At 36.6% G+C, this 26354-nt stretch overlaps 1 protein-coding gene across 8 annotated transcripts in view; it reads left to right on the top strand.

Moving 5' to 3' along the window:
- Window positions 1-26354, top strand: part of LOC114664257 (histone deacetylase 9) — a 714055-nt gene that overhangs the window by 424124 nt on the left and 263577 nt on the right. For 5 of the 8 annotated variants that reach the window (XM_051935473.1, XM_051935477.1, XM_051935475.1 and 2 more), the window contains one exon: window positions 19081-19325. The exons of 1 other annotated variant lie outside the window; for it this stretch is intronic. In XM_051935473.1, coding sequence (XP_051791433.1) covers window positions 19081-19325 — 245 coding nt within the window. The remainder of the gene's footprint in view (window positions 1-19080; window positions 19326-26354) is intronic. 2 more of the 8 variants (XM_051935474.1, XM_051935476.1) reach the window with 1 other exon arrangement.

Raw genomic sequence — 26354 nt, 5'->3', positions numbered from 1 at the left:
TAGAATGAATAAACAACAGTGTCTGTGTATAAAGAGACTGCTCCTCAATATATAGTTTGATGTAAAAAATAGAACACCACTAAACTAAATACAACTATTATAGCAAACAAACTAAATCAATAGCATTTTTAGGAAAAAGGTAATGTACAGTTATGATATGTTTGATAAACTAAAAAAAAATGTAAAACAGGAGTACAATAACTGTGAAATTGTGTGTGTATATTATATATATATATATATATATATATATATATATATATATATATATATATATATATATATATAGCATCCAAGAAGTTTAGAAATGTTAGAATGGGCAGGATGCATTTCTAAGCAATTTTGACCGTGGTATGATTACTAGTGCCAGACATGGTGGTTTTAGCATCTGAGAGACAAATGCCCTCCTGGGATTTTCACATGCTATAGTTTAGAGTGTTTACAGAGAATGGTAGTATAAGTGAAAAAAAGCAGAAAATCCTACAGTTTTGTGAGTAAAAATGCCTTGTTAATGAGAGAGTCAAATGGTCAGACTTATTCAAACTAACAGAAACAACGTTTTGCACCTTGAAGTGAATGCATCAAAAAACACTTTATGTTCCCCTTCATAAAAAGATGAGGCTACGGTTGTAAATGGCGACCCAAAGTCGATGGTTGAGTATTGAAAACATGCTGATCCAGTGAAACTCGGTTTATCGAGATGGTAGGGTCAGAATTTGTATAAACCACATGAATCCATTGGGTTATGGTACTGTATATTATATCAATGGTACAGGCTTGTGGTGGTAAAGTAACAATATGGGGAATAACAAATGGAACATCATTAGAAATCCATTTAATACTTAAGCATTGTTGGAATAAGGTGGAACTGGAGATTCATGGCATAAATGTATTCCCAGAAAATCTGCAGGACGTTTGTGGTGCTATCAAGTCAGCATGGATGAAACTTTCTAAGGGATGTTTCTATTACCTTGTCAAAAGTATGCTCTGAAGAATCGAGACTTATCTAGAGACCAAAGTAGCTTCCACCCAATACAGTGGAACCTCGGGTCACGACCATAATTCGTTCCAAAACTCTGGTCGCAACCCCATTTGGTCGTGACCCGAAGTAATCTCCCCCTTAGGATTGTATGTAAATACAGTTAATCTGTTCCAGACCGTACAAACTGTATGTAAATATATTTTTTTAAAGATTTTTAAGCACAAAAATAGTTAATTATACTATAGAATGCATAGTGTAATAGTAAACTAAATGTAAAAACGTTGAATAACACTGAGAAAACCTTGAACAGAGAAAAGTAACATTGCAAGAATTCACGCTATAGCTTTACGAACCGCTCGCTGTAAACTTTTTTTTAATGAGTTTTAAGCACAGGGAAAAAAATGAAAATTTTAAAAAATCCGTAATTTATACAAAAACCATAAACAACCAAGGAAAGTAACATTGCAAGAATTCACGCTATCAGCCTTATGAACCGCTTGCTGTAAACATTTTTTTTTATGAGTTTTAAGCACAGGGAAAAAAATTAAAATTTTAAAAAATCCGTAATTTATACAAAAACCATAAACAACCAAGGAAAGTAACATTGCAAGAATTCACGCTATCAGCCTTACGAACCGCTTGCTGTAAACACTTTTTTTTATGAGTTTTAAGCACAGGGATAAAAATGAACATTTGAAAAATCCATAAACAACTAAGAACACTAACCTTGCATGAGTTGAGTTCTGGCATGAAGGAAGTGAGGAGGAACTGGGTGGAGAGGAGATTACAGTTTTGAGGTAAAGTCTGTGACAATGCGGGTTCGCTGCATGCTCCCATCTCACTTCCAGGAGCCCTTAAACCCGTCACCGTCGGTAATGTAACCGATGAGCATGATAGTGAGGCACTACAATGGAGCAATCAGATGGTGCAGAAAGTGCCAAGTGCTTTTATTAAAATCAACAAAACAACAATCAAAAACAAAGTCAAAATTAAATAAAGTGCAGTGCTTTCAGAATCCTTCAATAAATAAATGATCCTATAAAAACAGAAGTGAAGTGGAGGTTAAAATCCAATAGAAAAAAGTCTTCATTAAATACAACGCGGTTAAAACAATGTTCGAAGCAGTCTCTTTAAAAACAAACCCGGTGCATTCTTTAACTGTCTTCTTGGCCTTATGCGGCCAGCCATCCTTCTTCTGGTCACTCCTTGATCGCTCAGCTGGAGCGACCTCTTCCTTCTTCCCCACCAAGTGTCTGCCAGAATACCCCTTCTTGGACTCACTGTCCAGATGCCTGCCTGCGAGCACCCGCTCGCTCACTCCAATAGAAAAAAGTCTTCATTAAATACAACAAGGTTAAAACAATGCTCGAATCAGTCTCTATAAAAACATGTCCGGCGCATTCTTTGTTGTAGGAATCAACCACCACGCCCCCTCGCTAAGCTGCAAGCACGGTGATTTTTTATTTAAAACTGGCCTCTTGACGTGAGCTGTGGACCCGCTATACCATAAAGTCCCTCTGCGTGATGCACGTCTGACCGAGAACAATGTACTGTACAGGGAGAGACTGAACACGTGCATAAATCACTGGTGCGTACGAACCGGAAGGGAAATGAAAAAGAGCACAAAGATTTTACAGTGAATGCACAGGGAGAGACTGAACACGTGTGGAAATTATCGGCGCGTACGAACCGGAAGGGAAACTGGCTTGTTCGTCTCCCGAGTGTGTGTTTGTGAACAGATGCAAAAGTTTGGCAAACTTTTTGGTCATAACCCGATTTGTACGTGGTCTGAGACGTTCGTGACCCGAAGTTCCACTGTACTAGATAGGTATAAATAATAAAGAAACCACATCGTTCAGTTCTGAATATGCAAATTGTAATCGATGTTGGAATATAAAGTATTTAGAGTTTGTATATTGTAAACATACTTCTATATACACTCCATATATTAAGTTTGACTACAGGATTAGCTCCATATAGTATTTCATGATGTTTTGTATATGTTCTTAATTATAATTTCTTGTTTGGCAGAAGAAGGATAGAAAATATCTGTTGTTGAGACTCCTTCAGGTGACTTTTAAAAATACAAATAAAATGGACTAATGAAATGGTTAACACTTAGCAGCTTAGTTAACTTTTTAACCTTTAGCTATATTTTATTTTTGGAGATGCCCACAGATACCAATTTTGTCAAACTTCTGCAGTATATACACTGTATATACATATATAGATATAGAGATACAGTATGTGTGTTTGTATTTAGATATATACGCACATGAAGTCAAAATTTAATATAAAACAGCTAACAAGATCATGAGGTGAACTGGTTTCAACTTTTCATCACTCCTATAGAGAATTTACCATTATCATCATTCCTTTACTTATTTCCTCCTAATGCAATAATCATTTGCAGCCCAAAAGTTTCTGACCAATGGTTGACTTTGTACAGCTTCTTTTTGAGACTCTGTGCTTCATTTTTTTTTTTTTGGGTTTAATTTCCTTTAAATCTGAGCCACTCTAACACCTCTTTGAAGTTTCGCTGTGAGGACCTGACAGGGCTGGGCTGTATGACTTCTTGCTTTGGTTATCAGAGTAAAACAGAGACCAAACAATTCTTGTCTTTGAGTTAAAACAGTTCACTGCAGTGTTTAGTCAAGTACCTTCGAAAGACCCCTTTTATTTTCGAAGTGACCAGTAATATCTAATAAAAAGAAGCGCGTGTTCTAAATCAACTGGAAATCTGATGATTTTTTTTTAGCTAATAGAGAACCATTTCAGGAAATAAAAAAGAGCTTTATCTTTGTGTCAGAAAGAGTGTTTATATTGGTTCAATTGTGTTTACACCAATAAAGTATTGTATGTTCTACTGAAAATGATTAATAGTCATATTGTATGCTTATGGTGTTAGTTCAACCACCAATGGCAATTTATAGTATTCTGCTGGTTTGAATTACATGCTTAATTTTGTCTTTTTAATAAAACGTAAACCTAATAACTATAATACCATACTTTTGATTATTAAGGTTTAAAATAATGCTATCAAACTAAATGAAGTGGGAGTTCAGGGTGATGTTTTTAGATGGGTGCAGAATTTGCTCAGACACAGGAAGCAGAGGGTGATGGTGCAAGGAACCTCATCAGAATTGGCTGATGTTAAGAGTGGTGTTCCACAGGGGTCAGTACTAGGGCCGCTGCTGTTTTTAATATATAATTGATTTAGATAGTAACATAAGTAACAAGCTGGTTAAGTTTGCAGATGATACCAAGATCCAGAGGGACCTGGATAGCATACAGGCTTGGGCAGATTTGTGGCAGATGAAATTTAATGTCAGTAAATGTAAAGTATTTCACATAGGAAGTAAAAATGTTAGGTTTGAATACACAGTGGACGGCCTGGAAATTGAGAGTACACCTTATGAGAAGGATTTAGGAGTCATAGTGGACTCTAAGCTTTCGACTTCCCGACAGTGTTCAGAAGCCGTTAAGAAGGCAAATAGAATGTTAGGTTATATAGCACGATGTGTGGAGTACAAGTCCAAGGTGGATATGCTCAACCTTTATAATACACTGGTGAGACCTCATCTGGAGTACTGTGTGGAGTTTTAGTCTCCAGGCTACAAAAAGGAGATAATAGCACTAGAAAAGGTCCAGAGGAGAGCGACTAGGCTGATTCTATGGCTACAGGTGATGCATTATAAGGAAAGATTAAAAGAGCTGAGCCTTTTCAGTTTAAGCAAAAGAAGATTAAGAGGTGACATGATTGAAGTGTTTAAAATTGTGAAGGGAATTAGTACAGTGCATCGAGACTGTTATTTTAAAATGAGTTCATCAAGAACATGGGGACATAGTTGGAAACTTGTTAAGGGTAAATTTCACACAAACATTAGGAGGTTTTTCTTTACACAAAGAACAATAGACAATTGGAATAAGCTACCAAGTAGTGTTGTAGACAGTGGGACTTTCAAAACTCATCTTGATGTTTTTCTGGAAGAAATAAGTGGATAGGACTGGCGAGGTTTGTTGGGCTGAATGGCCTGTTCTCGTCTAGACTGTTCTAATGTTCTACTTTGTGTTACTTCCAATAACAACAATTTGGTTTCTACCTAAATGTACAAGGTCTTAAAATTCCATTTAATCTTTAAGGTACATAGCCCTAGAAAGTGACTGAAGATTTGGCTAGATGGTTCTTGTCACTTGAGAGCTCTTTCTTAGTGCTCCTGCTGTTTTTTTCAGTTCATGGATACAATTTTTATTCACTTTAATTTTTACAAAACTGCATTTGGTAACTTTACATTTATTTTGGAAACAAGCGTAGTAATCATGAGGCTGGCAAAGGACTGAAGGAGGCAAAGGTACTGCAGAGTAAGGACCATAGAGTGAGAGAAAAATACACATTGGAAATAGCAGAGTGCCTCTACATGTCCACATGATAACGAAACAAATACTTATGGACCACTACATTGATGGAGGCCAAGAAGAAATAACTAGGCCAGTGAAGGCAAAAGATGGTTACCAGGTAGGACCCTGCTGGATATGAGGAGCCCCTTGCAAACCAGCAAATGCTAAAATAAATTGGTGAGGCCATTTTTCAGATGGTATCAGGTATACTGTATTTGCCTCACAATGGAGTAGGAATTACCCTGTCAAAAACTATAGCTGCCCAGAATCTTCCAGCTTTATGGGTGTAGTTCCCTTGAGATTTCAACATTTGAGTTTTATTGGACATCTCCAAACATGAAAATAATTATAGGACTTGTCCTGGAAGCAATGCAAATGTCAGTCAATGCCAAAATTATTTTACTCAAGACAAGAAGTAGACTTTGAAGATAGGAGACTGAGGGTAATAGGAGGTGAGAGGGAGAATTCTTGTTTGACATATCAGAAGGTACAGTGGGAAGTCAATATACCGTCTTAACAGAGTAAAAATCCATAAAGTGTGGTCTACTTGAGTTTATTACTTTGATGCTTTGTTTTTTCTCTTTGATTATCTAACACCTTATTCCCTTCTGTGTGCCATATGGTTTAATATAACATACAGTTAGGTCCATAAATATTTGGACAGAGACAACTTTTTTCTAATTTTGGTTCTGTACATTACCACAATGAATTGTAAATGAAACAACTCAGATGCAGTTGAAGTGCAGACTTTCAGCTTTAATTCAGTGGGGTGAACAAAACGATTTCATAAAACGAACAAAGTGATAACTAGTGGCTTTGTATATTGTATATACTACAAGTCATACAATAATATTATTCATCCTTATACTTCTTCTTATTCTTCTTTCGGCTGTTCCCATTATTTGCTGGTGATATAGTATTACTTGCTTCTGACTTTTGATATTTCATTAAACATATATTTAAAGTGTAATTGTTGAAGATGTTTATCTATATCAAGACCATATTTATATTGTTTCAGTACTTGAAATAATATCTGGCATTGTGAATAAGTGATAGTGAAGGCTTATGTACCCTAAGAAAAAGATAAAATATTAATTTAATGAATCTCTTTAATCATTTTACTGTGGATGTGACTCAGACACTACCCTAGCAGCATAGAAACATTGAGCACAAGATGGGAGCCAACTTACAATCACAGGTCACTGTCTTACACACAGTCAAACTCACTCACACTCATTCTTTGCCAGCAATCAACTTATGCTGCAATTATTATCAATGCTTGTCTGAAAGTACGTTGTATGTGCCCGCTGATGACCGAGTGAAATCAGCTGGTGATTACCTTAGATTGGTATGGAATACAAACACAGAAAAACTTTTTTTTCTCTGATTCAATTATTCATTCATATCAAGCCAGCTTAATCCAATTCAGGCTCACAGGGACCAGTTAAATGTGGGCCACCAGTCCACCACAGGAAATGATTATTAGCACATCCACACTCCCTGCTACAGGGGTCAGTTTGGAGTTTGTCAGTTTCAGCTGATGTCACATTACATGATCTTTTGTAGTGGGGCATGTCAGACTTGCCAGCTGAGTCACTGATGTCATTGCTGCACCATGTCAGTTTACATGACGACAATCGCAGACCATGCCATATTTACCAACCTAGCTTTGATCTTCCAGCATAGTGGTGCACGCCCCTTATTCTGAAAGCCAATAGCTTGCTGATGACGGGTGCAGTGCTATGCGAAGGGTTAACAGCTGCAGTGAGTACAGCAGGATTCTTAGCATTTTTTCATTTTTCTATTTTGTCATTGTGTGTGAAACACAAGACATCATACAGATCAGCCTCTCATATGTTTGTTAGGTTCAAAGCCCTTGTGCTCCCTGACAGGGGCTGGCACTCTGTGTCGAGTTAGCAGCGTCTCTGCCCTTTTCCTTCTTTTTTCATTCTGTTGTAGTATGTAAAACATAAGACATCAGAAAGACGAGTGTCTCTTTATTTGCGAGATCCCAAACACCCATATTCCTTATTCCTCTGTGCTTAATTCTATGCATTAGACTTCAAGCTTAGGTTTCATTGGTTGTCAGCACTCCGGCACACACAGCCCTCCCCTCAGACTAAAAAGAAAATCAAACCTGCTTGATTTCTTCATGGCCAGTCACAGACGAGTTGGTCTCAGTCATTGGGCATGTCACATTATGTGATGGTCTTCATGAGAGCACACCACTGATTACCTCCAACTGACTAAGACTATGTAAACGAAGGCTACAACTGAAAATTGCAGCAAAAGTCATGTAATGTGGCATGAGCTTAACATGACATGCATGTTTCTGAGATAGTTCAAGCTACTCTGGTTTTACTAACATCATGTGGAGATGGGGGGCTATGTACACTCAAATTGAAATGTGAGATGTAACTAAGGCACAATTATTCCTGGCTCTTTCAGCTACTTCCTTTTAAAACTAAATTTATTCTAGTCAAGTTTTATGATAAAGGTCGTGTTTATAATTTAAGAGAAAAAAAAACATTCTGTTGAGTGACATATTCACATATCAAGGTGCCCATGGGATCTTATATAGTCTCACCGAGTCAATATGTGGCCAATTTAGCTTTGCACGTTTTCTTTAACCCCTTTGTATCTCCCTCTGAGATGTTGTTGTTGTTGTTGTTAGCTGCTAAACTGAAAATACTTGCTGAAGATAATGACTGGTGTCTCTCGGATCAGGGCAAGCCACGGTAATTTAGCATGAGCTGGTAACTAATAAAAATATTGGCAGAGCATCCAAACAAACACATGTGCTTTATTTATCCAGCATGACTGAGGTCACTAAGCAATTTAGCTATGCAGGTAATAGTGACAAAATACAGTCATAGTAAAAAACAATCTGAAAAAATCTTTTTTTTCTCTTGCTGCAGTGCCAATCTTTGCAGTAGTTTGTGATGTACATGACTTGGGAGAACTAAAATAAGAGTGCACAACATATGCACATTTATCATATTTGTTTGTGCTCAGTAACTGGGGCCTTGTGTGTGCAAGGAGACAGCAAAATATTTTAACCTACTCAAAAGATATGAGTATACTGTAATATGCTCAAATATCTACACAATAAGACTGTCCATTTATGAGGAAAGTGTTGATTACAAGTAGTGCATGACTGACTGATCATATAACTATTTGATTTAAACAAACATGAGAAAAGAAATTTTAGGTGAACTCTGTCATTCATGCAGCGATTAGGCCAATAAATAATCCCACACACATAGGTTGTTAAGAGATTAACTATTTTTATTTCAAATACAGTTTTTTTTCTCCTTGACATGCATACTGAGACAAAAGCAGTGGTCCAAATTGCACATGAGTAAAACATGATGAAATAAACCATTAATTGTTTCAGAAACACCTTTGAGTTATTAGAATCAAACAAATCAAACAAATTAGACATGTTTGGCATTTGGAAAAGATGTGCCCGGTGGAATGGTGTGATACTCATCCTAAATGTTATCCTGTGGCAAATTCAAGCTCATATTGTGTAACTGTTCCTGCTGATAGGCTGAGGTTTCCAGATGGTATGGGATATTCTGGATATTGTAGTACTGTAGTTTCCATTTCAGATTGTCACACACCCGTACTTTAGGAAATGGGTCTGGGAACATGGCTGACTGATTGCCAAATGGCACTGGCAGGTTTGCTACTAGAGGCAGTTTGATAGGTGAGATATTCTGCTAAGTTTATTATCACAGATTCACACCCCAAGAAAGCAGAGAACAATACCCCATACCATGATTCTCACATTTCTGGAATGTGCTGATTGAGAATGTTGTCCAGATTGCACTATTTTGGAGTCCGTGTGCATGTCCTTCTACAAATGATGTGACATGTGTCTCTAAGTGAAATGTTAATTACTTCTGTAAAGATGACCTCACATTGTTAAAGAAATTTCACAAAATAAATAGTCCTCATCCAGGTTCATCTGGAAAGAATCACCATGATGAATGTCATGAATGAAGGCATTACTTTAAGGTCCATTGTGGGTACCTCTTTTCTGCAAAAGGTGGAAACCATTGACTCAGTGTTAGTGTTAACCTGCCCTCCTGTACTGTTGTCACTGTAGGCCTTCTAGATCCTGAAGGGAATGAGGTTCTTATTGCTAAACATCTTAAGCAGCATAATCTCACTATCTCATCCATACAAGCAGCATGTGCTATGTGCTATGAGATGACCACCAGGCATCATGAGCACTAAATATTTTTCCCCTCTCGCATCTGCTTTTTTCCTGATATGACAGACAAATGTGTCATTAAGACATCCTTGATATGCTATAGCGGCAGTACAAGAGCTCCAAGGTCACAATTATCCAGTCCTTCCCAATAATCACACAAACTTGACAAAAACTGACATTCAGACCTCCTAAGCACATTTGACTGGTATTTCCATGTACTTTTAAATTGTATGTTTAATTTTACTTTTTTATTTACTTTTTGTCAATTGTTATGTTTTAAACTCTTTCACAATCCCTTAATCATATACACTTTTTCATTGGTTCATTTTTTCCCTTGTTTGATAATGTCATCATGTCTGGCAGCTGTCTATCTTGAGTTACTGAACCCAGCTTTAGATAACTCCACTAGCAGCTCTCATCTCCTCATACTCACATCAATCTTCTGCACTCACTTAAACCGAGAGACACACCCAAATACTCAGAATAAACACTTTTAAGAGAGTGATCTGAACTGGGCTGTTGATGTCAATCTAGTCTCCTTCTCAGGAATCTGAGGTAGAACAAAATTTGTTTTAAAAAAATAGATATGGGTGGGATTAAAAGATGTGGAAAATCTAAAAAATGTATGGATACTTTTTAAAGTTTGTCTCATTTATCTCCTTTACTATCTATAGTATTACAAACAAATGTATGTTGTGCTGCAGTCATATGTCAAGGAAAAAGAGAGTGTTTGGCTTGATAGTTTGTTCTAGCATTATGCTTAGTGCCTGAAATAATTCTTTAATGCCTCTTCTCCTATTAGCTCCTCTATGCTCTCACCCTGGCACGTACTGCAGTGCTTGATGGCATGGTGCTCCAGTATCCAGTCTTCATGTTCAGTTCCTTATCTCAGAAGCCAGTGCCTTTGAAGACATTATCAGGTGGTGTGCTGCTGACATGTTGATCCTCTAGGATTCTCTAGCATGGACTGCTGTTTGTCCATGAATAATTTGTCCAAATCAACAAATTCTACAGAATATATACCCTTTTTACTACTTTATACTGTAAGTGCATTAATAGAAAGTCGAAAGTGTTTCTGTTTTCCTTTTGAGGCTTCCTGGATTCCATTATCAAAAATGTATTTTGATGCATTCTGACTGTCAGTTTATCCTTTTTGCTTCATTCTTTATACCACTGATGTTACCAGCAGAAATGTGCACAAAAGATGAACCAGTTTTGGCCAAGACATCAGCCTACTGCTGGACTGCTTTAAAGACACCAATTAATCTAACAGTGTTTTAGACAGTGAGAAAACCAGAGGTGGCACATACTTGGGAAAACCTTTGGTACTGTGTCTCTTCGGAGAATCCTTGGGTGCTACTAGTTTGACTTTGTGTAGAATGAGCATTGTTCATGGAGTTCTGAATGAGGCACATTACCTGCATTTTGAGGGAGTTTCGATTATGCCACTACACCCATATGGCACAATTCCCAGAGGGTGATCTGCCTCACAATCCTCAGTATTGAGGACCTGAATTGCTGGACCAGGCCAAGAGGATACCCACGTAACACCAGGCAGCGGCAAATAGAGGGTCATTTCCGGAGGATGGGACTGGACCTCATGTCTGCCTGGGGGGTTGCCAACCAGAATCCTGAGCTGTTTCGTTGTGTGGTGGGTGCAGCAATGGGCTGTACTAGTGCCTGCTCCCCAACCTGACCTGACCTGTTGTTTCTGTAATTAAGGTTGTTGTTTTTTCTATGTCCATGTAGGCTTTTGCTGAGTATATCATGTTTCTTTCATATCTCTTAAGACATGCAGGTTTGGTCGACTGTCAGCTCGACATAGGCTGTGAGTGTGGATGTATGTGAAAGTGTGTCCATTAATGGACTGGTGTAATGTGAAGGGTTAGATTTTTGCCTTCTATTCCATGATGCTGCTGAGATAAGCTCTGACTCTGTAATGATCTAAGTAGCTTTAGAATATGCAGCAAATGGATAAAATACATGAATCAATATTACCTATACTGTTACAATTAAAAATTGTCAGTTTTTTCTCTACTGAAAGCAGGTTGTGTTCATAGATACTCTTAGTATTAAGGTCCAAGTCTAAACAGACAGAAACAGTGTTACCTACCGCACATATTCTTAAAGGGTGTATAAACTTTATTTCACAAAATCCATTTATGACTGATAGTAACTCGTACAATGTCAAATTTAAACCATATTCTATTGAATTGTCCTCAGGTAAGTGGCTCACGTGAATAAGATGTTTAAGTTATTTTAATCCCCACCGACACATACATTTTCTGGCCAAACCAAATGTGTGGGCAAAGCTATAAGCCCTAAGCATCATCTAGGCCCAGCAGTGGGTTGAATAAGCTGACAAAAAATAAACAAGCACTGAAGTGCCATTTATAACCTTGCACATCTCCAAAATAAAGATGAAGAGGCTTCAGAAATAATAAAAATTTGTGACCACGCGCACACACAAAAATGAAAGAGCACAGAAATAAAGTTTGTTGCTACAGAGGTCTTGTGAACACATGGACTACTAAAAATAGACATCTCTCTTGTACATACATAGAGAAAACAGAGACGAGTTTCTTTTAATATGAATGCCTTTTAAATTTATATTCCACTGCTTGATTTATTATGACAACAATTAAGTCCTCCTTGAGATGTGGACAGTGAACATATTTATTAGCATTCTTGAAATGAGCATGATTTTAATGAGACGGTAGAAACCAAAACTTAGAACATACCATATACAATCTTTCATGATAAACTCATTACATGGCTGACATAACACATGCTAAATGTTCTTACTGTTTATGCAGGCCAGTTTTAGTAACTTGCTTAGCATCACACCTTGATGCAAGAGTGAAATTTGAAGCTGTCAACTTGTTGTTTTCAGTCCAGATTTTTAAAAACTATTATATTGCTATTGATTACAAAGCCATCCACTTCTCTTCTGTGCCAGTTTGACTCAATCCAGAAGCAATAATGTGTAACTGGTTTTATATATTGTGTGATTAATAATGTACTTAACAAACACACAGTAAGAGAAAGGAAGTTATTTCACCAATAAACATACTGACAGTATCGGGCAAGGTCCATCTCAGTGTGCTAGATGTGGTGAAGCACCCAAAGTTCCTGCAGTGTTTTTAAGATAGCCTCTCAGTATCCAAGAATAAATGTACTAACATCTAACCCTAACCCTAACCCTTATCCTAACCCACCGTGCTGTTAAATCTAAACTACAAGTTCAGTGTGTCTTCAAAATCTTTAACATTTCTACTCCCATGATATAGCAGTTGCAATATAATTTGCAATATAATCCCTAGAAAACATACATTATGCTGACTAAGACATAAGGTGGATAAACTTCCAAGATGAGAGAAAAATGACACATTTTTAAGCATTTATTTTGTGTTAAGTTGGTCTAATTTGTATTATTTACCATTTAAATTAATTTTGTTAGCTTGCTATTATAAGGTATATACATGGTCCCAACTTAGGTCTTCAAAATAATTAAATGCATTAATACAGTTGATCCAGCTGAAGTCTTCACTTAGACGGTGAATCACATTCTTGAGTACACAAGCAGAAACTGGATCTTGGAAAGCACTTTCATAACACTTTAGTTTAAGTATAACTTGTATTGCCATACTGCACAAGGACAAATAACCACTATACAGATACTTTGTGTTATTAAGACCAAAACAAGCCTTTGTTAATATCTATTATATATAAAAGTATCTAAGTAACAGACGCATTACAGGCAGTACCTGGTCTAAAGTGTTAGCATTATTTCTTTACATGAAGGTTTTTAGGAATCTGGAGCAAACTACCAACTCTTGTTATTGAAGAGGACACCTTGGAAATGTCTGGATGAGATATTGAGAAACATAGTAGTTTGCTTATCAAATGAGTTTAATTGATTGAATGTTTTCTCTTGCTTGTCTAACTTGCTGAATTCTTACATGTTCCCTTCAACATCTTGAGGTCAGTATAAAATTTCCATATGGCTTTTTCCACTTTTAAAGCTTTGTGACCTTTGTTTACATATTTTATTTTACTTGGAGGGGAATGTCCATGTTAACCTGATGTAGGCCATTTTCCCAACCTACATTTGATTCCTGTATGGATGTTGTAATGCAAGTGACTCTGAAGGAGCCTTCCTATACATTTCCATAGTATGGTTTACTTTATTGAAGCACAATTTCATGTCATACATGTTACAAGTAAGGTGATTAAAACTGTTCAGGTTTGATTGAGTGCATTTTTTATACAATATATAGTATTATATTAGCAGCTTTTTTTCAGAAACTAAAACCTGAGGCTTGCCCAGAAACATTTGCAATAATGTGAGTTCTTTGAACATACTGATAGGATAATTAGATATTTTTATGCACTCCACATTTATCTATATAACTGGTATGAATGACACAGCAACAATCTTTTCATTATCAGAATAGCTGTGGTTGAGTTTCACCCAACAGCTTCAAAAATACATCCAGAGAAGTCAACTCAAACAGCAACACAGGAAAGTATTTGGTGCTGGTTATGGCAGTTAGGAACATTTAATAGATGTAATAAAATTACAGATCAGCTTGCAACAATTACTGAAAAGCAAGTGGAAAGCAAAAAGTGCTGATACAACCTGCATTTGGCTTCCTACAGTGTGATCTTGCAGCATTGGGTTGTGCAGGATGGAGCTTTGTTTGCTGTAATCTTTTGCACTCTCAGAAACATTTGCTGCAATTTGCAAATAATGTGGTCTGTATTTGTATTGTAATTATGTATTAGCCCCCTATGAAAATTTAGCTCCCCCTGCTAAATTTGTCTTCGTGTTAAGATTGCTTTGTGGTCAAACTATTTACAATACATATTGTAATTTTCACAGCCAATGGTAGGTAGAGCACAGATGTCAAAACATTTGTTTCCAGGTTTTTTTTCTTTATTAATTTTCTTAGTAATATTACTGCAATTTAAATTCAGTTACTTTTTTGCATGATTTCACATAATAAGGTTTTCAGATAACATTATATTGAACTCTTATTGAGTGTAAATAAGCAAACTCAGCATTGAAATCACACCTCTTAGCATTTTAACATATAGATTTCCGTCAAGTTCAACAGCCATGCACCAGTGAGAAACAACAAACTTTTTTAAAAGACTGGTGGAGTGCAAATCATTTAGATGAGCTTCACTTAGCCTTTCTCAAATCCCATTATTTATGACGCTCAACAACTAAGAATGCTTCTATTAACGGTATTGTTTCCATATAATTTTTTAACATCCTATTAATGTTGGTTACTGATTTCTACTTTACCACAAGAAATTCAAGACAAGCCTGTTGCTTAAAATGCACATCACCACACAACCCCATTTTATGAGTCAGGTAAGCATGCATTAAGAAACGGATTGTTTTGCAACACTGCAGTAGCAAGATTGACATTTTAAATTAACCACAGAATAAGTTGTTGGCATTGCCACTTCATTTTGACTAAAGTATAGAAAGTGTTGCAAAAATTGTGTTTTTGTTGTTCTAGTGGTAAACCTGTCATGTGTACAGAGAAATGTTTAGTGCCACGTCTGACCAACATACAAAGCATTACCATGTCCAGTGGCCAGATAAATAAGAATGTAGTGGAATACAGAACTTCATTTTAATTAATAGAAACAAAAATCATTTTGACCGTGTGTACTGTTACTCTCTATGTATTTCACAAAAGCAATTTTCAAATGATTTGATCAAATATTTTCCTACATGAAGCATCGTTGGATATGGATTAACATTTATAACAATTATGTTTAATTCTAAACCTAAATTAATTTCCACTGCATTTAATATTTGACAGTGTCTTAGCATTGGGTAATAGATAAAACTGTCTATGTCTAAAGTAGAACAATTAAAAAAGAGTAAATAAGCAGAAAATATGAATGTACTTGATAAAGTTGGTGATTCACAGACAAAGCGCTTTTTCTGCACCAAGACAGCCATGTTTAATTTCAGATGCACATAAATGTTCAAATGAGGTGCCAGCCTAATGACAGGGTCAAAGTTTGCTCTGTTTAGTTTTTGCACTAATTAGGCCCAATCAGGATGCCACTTTTTAGGCTACAGTGTACAATTAGTGAGTATTTCTTTGCTTTACCATTCATTACATGCCTAACTGTAGTGTAATTACATTATGTTAATGGCAGGGGTGTGATTAGATCTCCCTAGGATTCAAATTCTGAACTTTATTTTTCTCAAAGCCAGGCACCAAATGTCTCTGCTACAGGATGGATACTACCAAAATGAGCCCCTTGTAAACTCCCAAATCACATCCCTGCATTTTTACAGTAGTTCTGTCATTGGGGTAATGAACCTCTTCTTTGCTGTGGATGATGCATCCTTTCTCTCAGCCCACACAGCCTTTTGTATTATTGCTTGACAACTGTAAGCTATTTGACGGCCTAAATATATTTTAATAATAATATATGTACTCATAAAATACGATGAAATAAGTTCACACCGTTATGAAGAGGATTTCTTGCAGTTAACAAAGACCTTTTCAAAGGTACTAAACCAATTGATGTGTTGTAAGTATTAGAAGAGAATTCACTTGGGACACCAGAGTAAACACATAAACTGGAATTTAAAGGTAATTCAGTTTTATTAGCTCATCCACTGAGTGGGTACACATTATATGAGAAATTCTGAAGCACACAAGTGCAGGTATCTCAACTGTAGTTAGGAGCTGTGTCCATTTGACTATAACCCAAGGCTCAGAGATGCAGGGGAACCCAGGACTAATGCAAGGAGAACTCATTTTAATATGTTCCACTGGATTTTAGGGCATTTTGTGACCCAGAAAGTAATTTTAGTAATATAATCGTTAAGTTGCTTCCTCTATGTATTTTGTGTTATTTTATAGTTCTTTTTGTACCTGGTAGAATCAGTTTATAAGATAGTTTGATTGTTTCAGAACAAATTTGAAAAGTATTATTTAATTCTGAGTGGCACAGTGGTAGCTTTGCTGCCTCGCAGTAAGGAGACCAGGGTTTGTGTCCCGGGTCCTCCCTGCATGGAGTTATCTCTGTGTCTGCGTGGGTTTTCTTCGGTGGCTTTGGTTTCCTCCCACAGTTCAAGGGCATGCAGGTTAGGTGGATTGGCAATGCTAAATTGGCCCTGGTGTGTGTTCACCCTGCGGTGGACTGGCACCCTACCCAGGGTTTGTTCCTGCCTTACACCCTGTTTTAGCTGACATACTGTAAGCTACAGCACCCCCTGCGCAAGCCTGTTGAGGACTAAGCAGGTTAGAAAACGAGAAAAATTATTTTAATCCTCTTTTCTTTTTGTTTGTTTATGCAACATGGCTTAATGTGTCACATGACTGTGAATTTCACTTCAATTATGTCACGGAGTGTGACACTATAAATATGGTGGTTTGTGACTTCTGGAATAAATTGGTTTCAAATCCAAGTAGGTTCTCGTATCAGGTGTCATTTTTGACTTTGACTTCTGATTCTTGTCTTACCCTGTTGTTTTGGTTGACTTCTCATGTGCCTTTTTCTGGCTTTGACCTGTTTACACCTGACTACAATACTTGCTTGCATAGCTATCTTCTGGTTATTTTCCTCAAAATAATCCTTTAACTGCTGTGTGTCATAACAAAGGATAGCACTGGAAACACGTCTGCTGAGCCATCCTTGCCAAAACTGTCTAAGAGTTGAAAGTTGGGGTATTCACTATTTGGAGCTCAAATGAATATTTTTCCAGGTTACAGAGACACAGGGGGATGCCTGCTTCTAGTATATAAAATGAATCATTTCAGAAATCTAAGGCATTTACTTGCTTTAAGGGTGGTGGTTTTCAATCATGATTACCTTAAGTGGTGAACAAATGGTTTGAAGAGGTTTGTGTTTTTGTTCATTCTTAGTTGTGAGATACTGTTGCTGTATACTGTTTACATACTGTGCTGGGGGGAAATACAGTTGTGTGCCTCCCTGAACCAGAATAATGGGTGCCAAAATAATATGCAGTATCAAATATAATGATTTGTTATGCAGCAAAATACAAGAGAGGGTAGGATGGAAGAGAAAAGAAAGTAACAGATAAAAAGTAAGTAAAACCTAGCTGCCACACTGGCCAAGGCTATGCAGATCTAGGACCCTATCAATAAATTAGGATGGCTTGTCCACATAACATCCATCCATTATCCAACCCACTATATCCCAACTACAGGGTCACGGGGGTCTGCTGGAGCCAATCCCAGCCAACACAGGGTGCAAGGCAGGAAACAAACCATGGGCAGGGCGCCAGCCAACCGCAGGGCGTGCACACACACACAAACACCAAGCACGCATTAGAGACAATTTCGGATCTCCAATGCACTTAACCTGCATGTCTTTGGACTGTGGGAGGAAACCGGAGCACCCGGAGGAAACCCACTCAGACACAGGAAGAACATGCAAACTCCATGCAGGGAGGACCTGGGAAGCGAACCCAGGCCTCCTTACTGCGAGGCAGCAGCACTACCACTGCACCACCGGCCGCCCCTTTTATAACATCCAAACTCCAATTCTCCACATGCTCCTCAAACTCTTCTACTGTCCTTCTGTAATTTTTGCTGTACTGCCCTCTTTCCTGTTTAATCTTTGCTTCATCTCAAACCACCTAGCTTTGAGCTAAAAGGACAAGTGATGCCAGAGTAGCTTTGTACCCTATCTTGGAGCTGCTTCCATGACAGTCCCTAAAACTACTTCATGGACAGGAATGACCTCAGGATATCCTTGAGGCTGCCTCACCAAAGTTGCCTTTGGTGGCCCTGAACCTCCATGCAGAGTTAAAGGGCCAAAGGTTTTTCTCTTGGTATCTCCCAACAACACCTGTTCTACCCAGCGGTTATCAAGAATCTACTTATACATGGGAGCCCAACACTGCCACTTAATGGCTTCTGGGAATTTTTCCATTCTTCCACTCATGCCTTAAAACTGTTCTTTTAATACATGCTCAAAGTGCATTCATTACATGGGCACTTTTTATAACTAAATAGCATATCCCTTGCAAATATACACAGTGACGGACACACCTCTCTGCACCTGTTGCATATTCACATCTTTATAGCGACAGACAATTAGTGTGATATATCTTGGTTTTGCCATTCAGAACGTCAGAGAGTGTTTGAGCAGTATATGGACATTCCTGTTACTTATTGATGATTGAAATGCTTATTTTGTAGCTGTTACAATACAGTAAATTTTACTGTAGTAGCAACGTATTCAATGCTGTGAACTGTTCTGCTTTTTTATTTTCAATTTTATTGGTAATCATAAACATACTGCCAAATTTGCTTCTCATGGAGACAACATGAGTTAATATTGTTTATTAGGTAATCAAAATTATTTTGTGATTTGGAGCCACAACATCATAATGTTAAAGAAAAATAACATGAGTGATTTTTTTTCAATGTACATCTGTTTCATATTTTGATTTATTTTCATTTTTAAGCAGTGGAAATTAAGCCAGAAGCACCAAGTGGCCTGGAGTCTGTTACACCGCTGGACCTTCGCACTGACTTCAGGATGATGATGCCAGCAGTGGACACAACTGTGTGGGAGAAACAGTTACAACAAGAACTGCAACTAATACAAAAACAGCAGCAAATTCAAAAACAGCTCTTGATTACCGAATTTCAAAAACAACATGAAAACCTGACACGACAGCACCAAGCTCAGCTTCGAGAGCATATCAAGGTATGCCTGAGGATGACAGGTCTCTGGAGTGAATATACACAGCATAGCCACAAACTTGAGTTTTTTTCTGTGCAGAAAAATCATATGGTTGACATATATAAAAATAGACAAAACTTCTATGAATGAGAGATTCTGCATTAAAATTTAATGCTGCAGTAGTTCTTTTCTGAGGAATATAAAAGAAAGATGAAATCTGACATAAGCAGTAAAACCATATAATGGTTGTCCCTGGCTAAAGTGTTTCTCCCTTAGTATTAGATGAAAATAAAGAAGAAAAAAAACAAACCCCTATAACAACTTACACATTCTTTTCTTGATTAATAAGCTTTCAGCTTAATAAAACGTTGAAAAAAGTATTACACACAAAAGGATATCTTTTTATATGCTACTTACCCATGTTGTTTGTAGTGAAGGCTGAGAGAAATATATAATCTTATGTTTTTATGCATAGCGGAGGTAACACATTTTCTGATGAAATAGGTGTCTATGGTTACCAAAACTGAACAACAGTAAAGAACATCAAAAAATGTCTATGCAACTTTCTGACATTACTCGTGTCACATAATCCATGTGTCAAGTCAATCAGTTGTGTGCTCAGAATATCCCATCACACACAGTTCAATTAAAATATTGTTAAATAAACCACTTTGTTTAAGCTGTTGTAAATGAAAATAGAACACACCCGAAAGCATTCGTATTGAAGACCCACTCCCCTGCCCAACCATTCGTTGGTCATGACTTCAGCCCAGTCACAGCTTATTAATTGGTTAACATTGCACTTAACTGATATCAACATTGCAATGTGCACTGGGAGACAAAGGTTTAAAGTTGAAGACAATGTATTGAAAACGTTATTGGGAAAAGAATATTTCTTGTACTTGTACATATCAAGGATGCTTCAACAAGCAGAAGGTCAGTTCACCCATTCAGGTTTACAGCCTGCTGTTAAGTAATCCTGAGATGCTCCAGTTGTGGATATGAATATAAATGTAACAACGAGAAGCGTGTAAAATTCAAAAGCTCAGCCATGTCCGAGCATGATCCATTCACAACATAGTTTTACAGATGCACTTTATTTAAAAATAGAATTAGTAAAAATATGTGTGTTTGGGGAATTGTGAGCTTACAATTTGAATCACCAAATGTGGATTATACAACACAAGTATTGTGGGATTTTTTCATGGATGTTTTTCATATTGTTGGCTGTTGTGCAGTGTTGTTCACCATTTTCGTTATCTCCATTTTGCATGAAAACATGAAATTATTTTTTTTTTCTTTTCTATCACTACAAACTATATGGGGTATGTAACACAATTTTTGATTGGAACATTCCTTTAAAGGCTACCCCATTTGACAAAAGGAAAGGTATCTAAGATAAGTTATTATGAGTCCAACAAATACATTTTGCTTTTTTGAATACTTTGCTTTTGTTTTTAAGTGAAAAGGTCAGTTACAAGCACAAAAATACTTTGTTTTATGTGTGCACTCTCATATATGATGACAATTAAATGTCTTGCATGCACCACTTTAAAAATACATTCATCATTTATATTTAATAACTAGTGGTTTTATAAATAACAGACAGGTCCTTTCAATGTTGAGAGTATGTGCCTGTTTGACACTTGAACAAATGTGCCATAAAAGAAGAGCCGCAAGTTAATGTGTGGAATATTTCAATGATTCAGCATTTATATTTGTAATTTCACAATTCCACAAAATATCTAGTTTTTTACGTTCTCGTATGCAAAGTATAGGGAGAGTATTGTAATCGTCCAAAGATTCGATGTCGAGATTTTGTTGAATCTCAACGTTTTAGACCTCCCTGAGTCCGAAAATACCATTTTTGGAATTATGTCTGTCTGTGTGTGTGTGTAAACATGATAACTTGAGTATGCTTTCACTTAGGTCAACCAAATTTTGCATACAAGTATTAGGAACAAAACGTAGAATTCTATCAACTTTTTGGCTACTTCCACTAACCGGATGTGGTATTTTACCTTTTATTCATGCAGCTGCAGAGTCCGATTTATTCAACTTTTCTTTTATAATAATTGTTCAATATACTGTATTATTAATTTGATTTGATTTGTTGTTGATGATTCTTTAATGTACATTATATGAAAATATAATCATTGCCTTGCGGTTTACACCTCAAATATCGATCCCCATATCTGAATATATGAGAAAGTCTAGGGGAGATCATTCCCGATTTTTTTATAAAATAACAAGCACTTGTTTGGAATCACTAGTTTAATAAGTATTTAGTCATTTTATGAAACACTTCAATGTTAAGATCCTATCAATGGACTAGCATGACATTCAAGGCTGGTTAATGCTGTGCATCTGATGCTGCCAGGGTAGGCCCCAGTAACCCTGCCTGTTTGAATTGGATTAATTATGCCCAGGATATAAAGGAATTAATGGGTGCATGAAAAACGTGCGTCTAGCATGTTCCAGATAAATGGTTTGTGTAATAACTTTTTAAACTAAAAGGGGACTGAAGCAGTAAATTTCCTTTTTATTTCATCAGGTAACTCACTGTTTTAATGGATGCACTAATAGCTGATGGTCTTACACTATTTTATGTTAACATGAATATTTTTTCTCCACATTATGCTGTTAGGTGTAATGCTAGCACTAACTTGTAATAATTTTGAACAGTGAACTTGGAGAAACATTTATCATGATATTTGCTGTTTGAATTATGAGTCTTATTCTTAGCTGAGTTCCTATAAACTTGTACACGTTTATGTGGATAATGCATCATTATTTTTTCTGAAATTATTACTGTAGATAAAAACTAAAGAGAACTATTGCAAGGTAAGAAAAGAAACATAAAATATATAAAATTTTAATTGCTATTTTTGTTTCTTTATGCTCAATTTAATTTCATTTATTGTCTTAGTATTTTTTTTGCTATTCTTTTTCAGTCTTGGTCCTTTGAGAATGTGTCTGCAGACTTTCATTCTAACCAGTTTTCTAATTACAGATTGATTGTACTTTATACATGCCTGCTATTTACACATTTAACATTTTCTGTAGTTATTGGATTAATCAAGAGGCTTACTCTGCTTTTTAAATGAATTTAGCTGTATTTGTGCATGTTGTATATGCAGAGATGCCTTGGTTTACCTAATCTTGTTAGTTAAAATGTTTTTTTTTCTGTATATTTTATTTTTATTTTTCAGTTAAGGCGGTTTCTTGCTAATGAGTGCACTAGTGGGAAATGGCGCTGAGTTTACTGCTCCTCTTAGGCATTCATTGTCATTTGCACCTGTGTATACTCTTTGTTAATTTGTGCTTTATTGAAAACCATTTTGATACAATTGAAGCAGCAAACTCTTCAGAATAATCTTACTAAAAAAAAAGAAATGTAAAAAATAGACTGAAGAAGTATTCTTACCCTGTGTAATGAATGTTTACATTATTTTGTTAGTATGGATTGGGAGGAGAGAAAAGGGAACCTAATTTAGTTTTAAATTCAAATAAAAAGAGAAATGGACCTCTAATTTTAAAATATGGTGTGATAGTTATAGGGATGCCCCCAAAACTGACAGCTAGAGCTACCTTTCTCCAAGATAGATCATTAAGAAATGAAGCAGTGTGAATCATCTGAATGTCTGAAGGCTGCACAAATAATCAGTCTTCCCTGGGATGAAAACATTTCTTTTACAAAAAGGCATAATTGAGAATATTCTTTTTTAATTGCTATTTGAAAACATTTTTACATTCTTCAGAGTTTATGACAAAGCATCTCTCCACTTAAAATTTTAGGTACAGTGAGATGGTCAGGCAGCACAAAACACTGCAGTCTTCAGGCTGTAGTTCATCTAAATCCTTTACATATGTTGGGTTAAGAATATGTAGTTGTACCATTCAAAAAACTTTATAAATCTTCAATTAAGGTCAATTTGTCCCTGCAAATAGTTCTTTCCTAAACTACTGTGGCTACCCTGTTCTGTCAAATTTGATGCACTACATCTTCCCTCTTTGCCCTACAATAATACCAGGCAGGCAGTGTGGCTTTGGACTTCAAACACTCAGGATGTGGGTTCAAATCCCACTACCGTCACTGTGTGACCATGAGCCAGTCACTTGACCTGCCCGTGCTCCAATTGGAACACCATAAGCAATGTAACCAATTGTATCATAAATGTTGTAAGTCGGCTTGGATAAAGGCGTCAGCCAAATAAGTAAATCTAATACCATGCTAAATTTAACAATTGTTTGATGGAATATAGCTGTAAAATGCTTTTTGCGCTGATGTTGTAAACAATATCAAGAGCTGACATAACACTCCTGAATGATGATTAGGGAAGCTAATACAGCTTACAAAAAGTTATTTATTAGATAAACACAAAATATACAAATGAGAAATGAACACAGCAAGTAGTTAAAGTGCTAACAGAAACAGAAAGCAACAATTTCAGATTTTTGTGGGCCTGCCTATACAGGTAAGTCTCTGTCTATCTGTTAGGATGACTGGCCATACTTGCCTAATTCCCTATCATGATATTACACTCCCAGAATCACTTTCTCCTACTTTCTTAACCTTGCGAAGTATTAGACCCAAATTCACCTACAGATTCCAGACTCGTTTTTTAAACCCTAGCCCAGAGTTACATGATTGAACTCTCTCATGAACCATTTCTTTGGATGCCCTTAGAAAAACATGGGCCATCCATCCAGAGCTTATTTTGCCAGCCCAATGCACCTTTTTACCCATTAGCTTCAATTCTAAGTTGATGTACCAGATGCCATTGTTGCCCCAGATGGTCTGTCCTCTCCTCTATATTAAGGAACAGGGGTCAACATATACTTTTATTGGAACACCTTGTTGCCACCTACTGTCCATGGAGAGTTTTGTCAGTATACTGTCTGTCCCCCATTGCTCTTATTTTACTTCCATGTCCTTGCTGGAGTGGATTTGGCTCCGCCCTCTAGAGCAGTCAACCCCTGCCTCTGCCTTGCACAGTACCTCCTGTCTTCAGCAATCATGTCCATTTCTGTACCATTCACAATGGACCATGTCTGACATCATGTCATTAAAGTTTTCAGCTGCATTTAATTCCATTAAGATAAAATATATCTGGCATTATGAAGTTACTGTGTGCAGTTAATAGTATATGGAATAGTAAATTACATACAAGAATATTTTGAAACACAAGTGAATGACTTGTAGAAACTACTAAATATATCAACGAGAATACCTTAATGCATGTTGCTACCTTTTGTGTTTATTTATAATTAATGGATTAATTGCACATAAGGAAATGTTGTAAGAGCATTTGCGATGATTTATCAGTTTGCTATGATCAAAGTCACCTTTGGATGACACTTATCTATGAACTTTTGAATGTGTTTATTGTCACTCTGGCTTGTCAGTCTGAATTGATTTAGCTTCTACCATCCTTGTCATGTACTCCCTAGCTTATTGCTCAATTGCCACCATTACATCAAAAGTTATGATAATCAGTCATTCCATTTACCCAAGGCTCAACATGCAATGTTTTATAGGTTACAATTTCATCCTGTTAAGGATCCTGTAGCATTTTCTGTACGTTGTTTTCTTCTGATTTACTTTTGTCCTTTCTGTTCTGTTTGTCTGATTACCTCCCTGTCTATTCTAAATTTCTTTAATGTATACTGTGAATGCAACTTTGAAAGTTTGCATTTGTTATCCGTCCTTGACCTTCTTGTTTATTTTACACCCTCAAACTCTCACATTGTCTGACCCTTAATTGATGGTATTTTATCTGTTTTGGGCTTCTGTAACCATGCTTCACTCAGAGTAGTTTTCTGGCTCAGTACTGCATTTAGAAGTTGGTTCTCACAAACTGAAAACTGGACTCCATGAGTCATAAGTGAGACAGGATCTCTGTCTTTCCAGCTGTTCAGTGGAAGAGGTGAATTCACAAATAAGAACACAAAAGCCATTGTAAAAGGCACGTTCTGAACTGGGAATAGAGATGTGTAATATTCCTTTTAATTAGAATGCAGCATTTAACAAAAATGAAAGCAGGAAAAAAGAGGGAATTGAAAAAAAAGCAAAGAATGAGAGCCAAATTTACATGACAAGTTCAAGAAAGCACAAACAAACTACAAGCCATACCTCTTGATGTCTTCATTTGGCAGGGAATGAAGGCTACAGGCACAATGTTCAAGCTAAGGAGTGATACATTCATATTTTGTCTACCACTCAATCATGATGCCACAATAACTAGCATTGCCCTGTAACCTATGGATGGAGTGGTCAGAGGGGTGGTATGTCTGACATTCTGCAAACTATCTTTTCATATTTAAATGTAACATTTCAATTTGCCCTTTCACAAACAGAATTTCAAAAGTTAAAATAACAGTGCAAAAATTGCAATATATGTTTTTCTCTGAATTGAATGTCATATTGAATTGAAGAATATTTCCTTGAAAATTTTTCAGCCATCCAGAGAAACCTTTTTCACTTAAATTCATTTTCACTGTTAATAGAGATGATAAAAATGGCATATTCTGTTGGTAGGGAGATTAGTGTAGTGGCAACAGTAAAGAATTACATGCAGAAGCAGTGCAATTGAAAGTGGAAAGCAGTTCATTAAGAAATACTCAGAATCCTTCCCTATCAGAAGAAGGTCACAAACTTCATTCAAGACTGGCATATACTCCTTCTCATTCATGATCTACCCTTCATGAGATCATAAGAAATTTGACAAACGAGAGGAAACCAGTAGCTAAACTGTCCCAATAGTTCATCCAGATTCTTCTTAAAGATTGTCAAGGTTTCTGCTTCAACTACGTGCCTCGGTAGTTTGTTCTAGATTTCTTCAACTATTTGTGGAAAGAAGTGCTTCATGGTTCCAGTCCAAAATGCACTTTCCCTGAATGTCCATTGATGTCCTCAAGTAACGTGATTCACCCTGAATCTGAAAAAATTTCACTGAATCAATTTCATTAATTTCTTTGAGAATTTTGAAGACCCGTCCTAACAATTTTTAATAGTGCAGCACAGAATGTACTGTAATTCTAAGCACAATA

Source organism: Erpetoichthys calabaricus, chromosome 13, assembly GCF_900747795.2.
Source record: "Erpetoichthys calabaricus chromosome 13, fErpCal1.3, whole genome shotgun sequence".
Classification (NCBI taxonomy): domain Eukaryota; kingdom Metazoa; phylum Chordata; class Cladistia; order Polypteriformes; family Polypteridae; genus Erpetoichthys; species Erpetoichthys calabaricus.
Note: the sequence above shows the minus strand (reverse complement) of the source record. Positions and strands in the feature narration are given on the sequence as shown.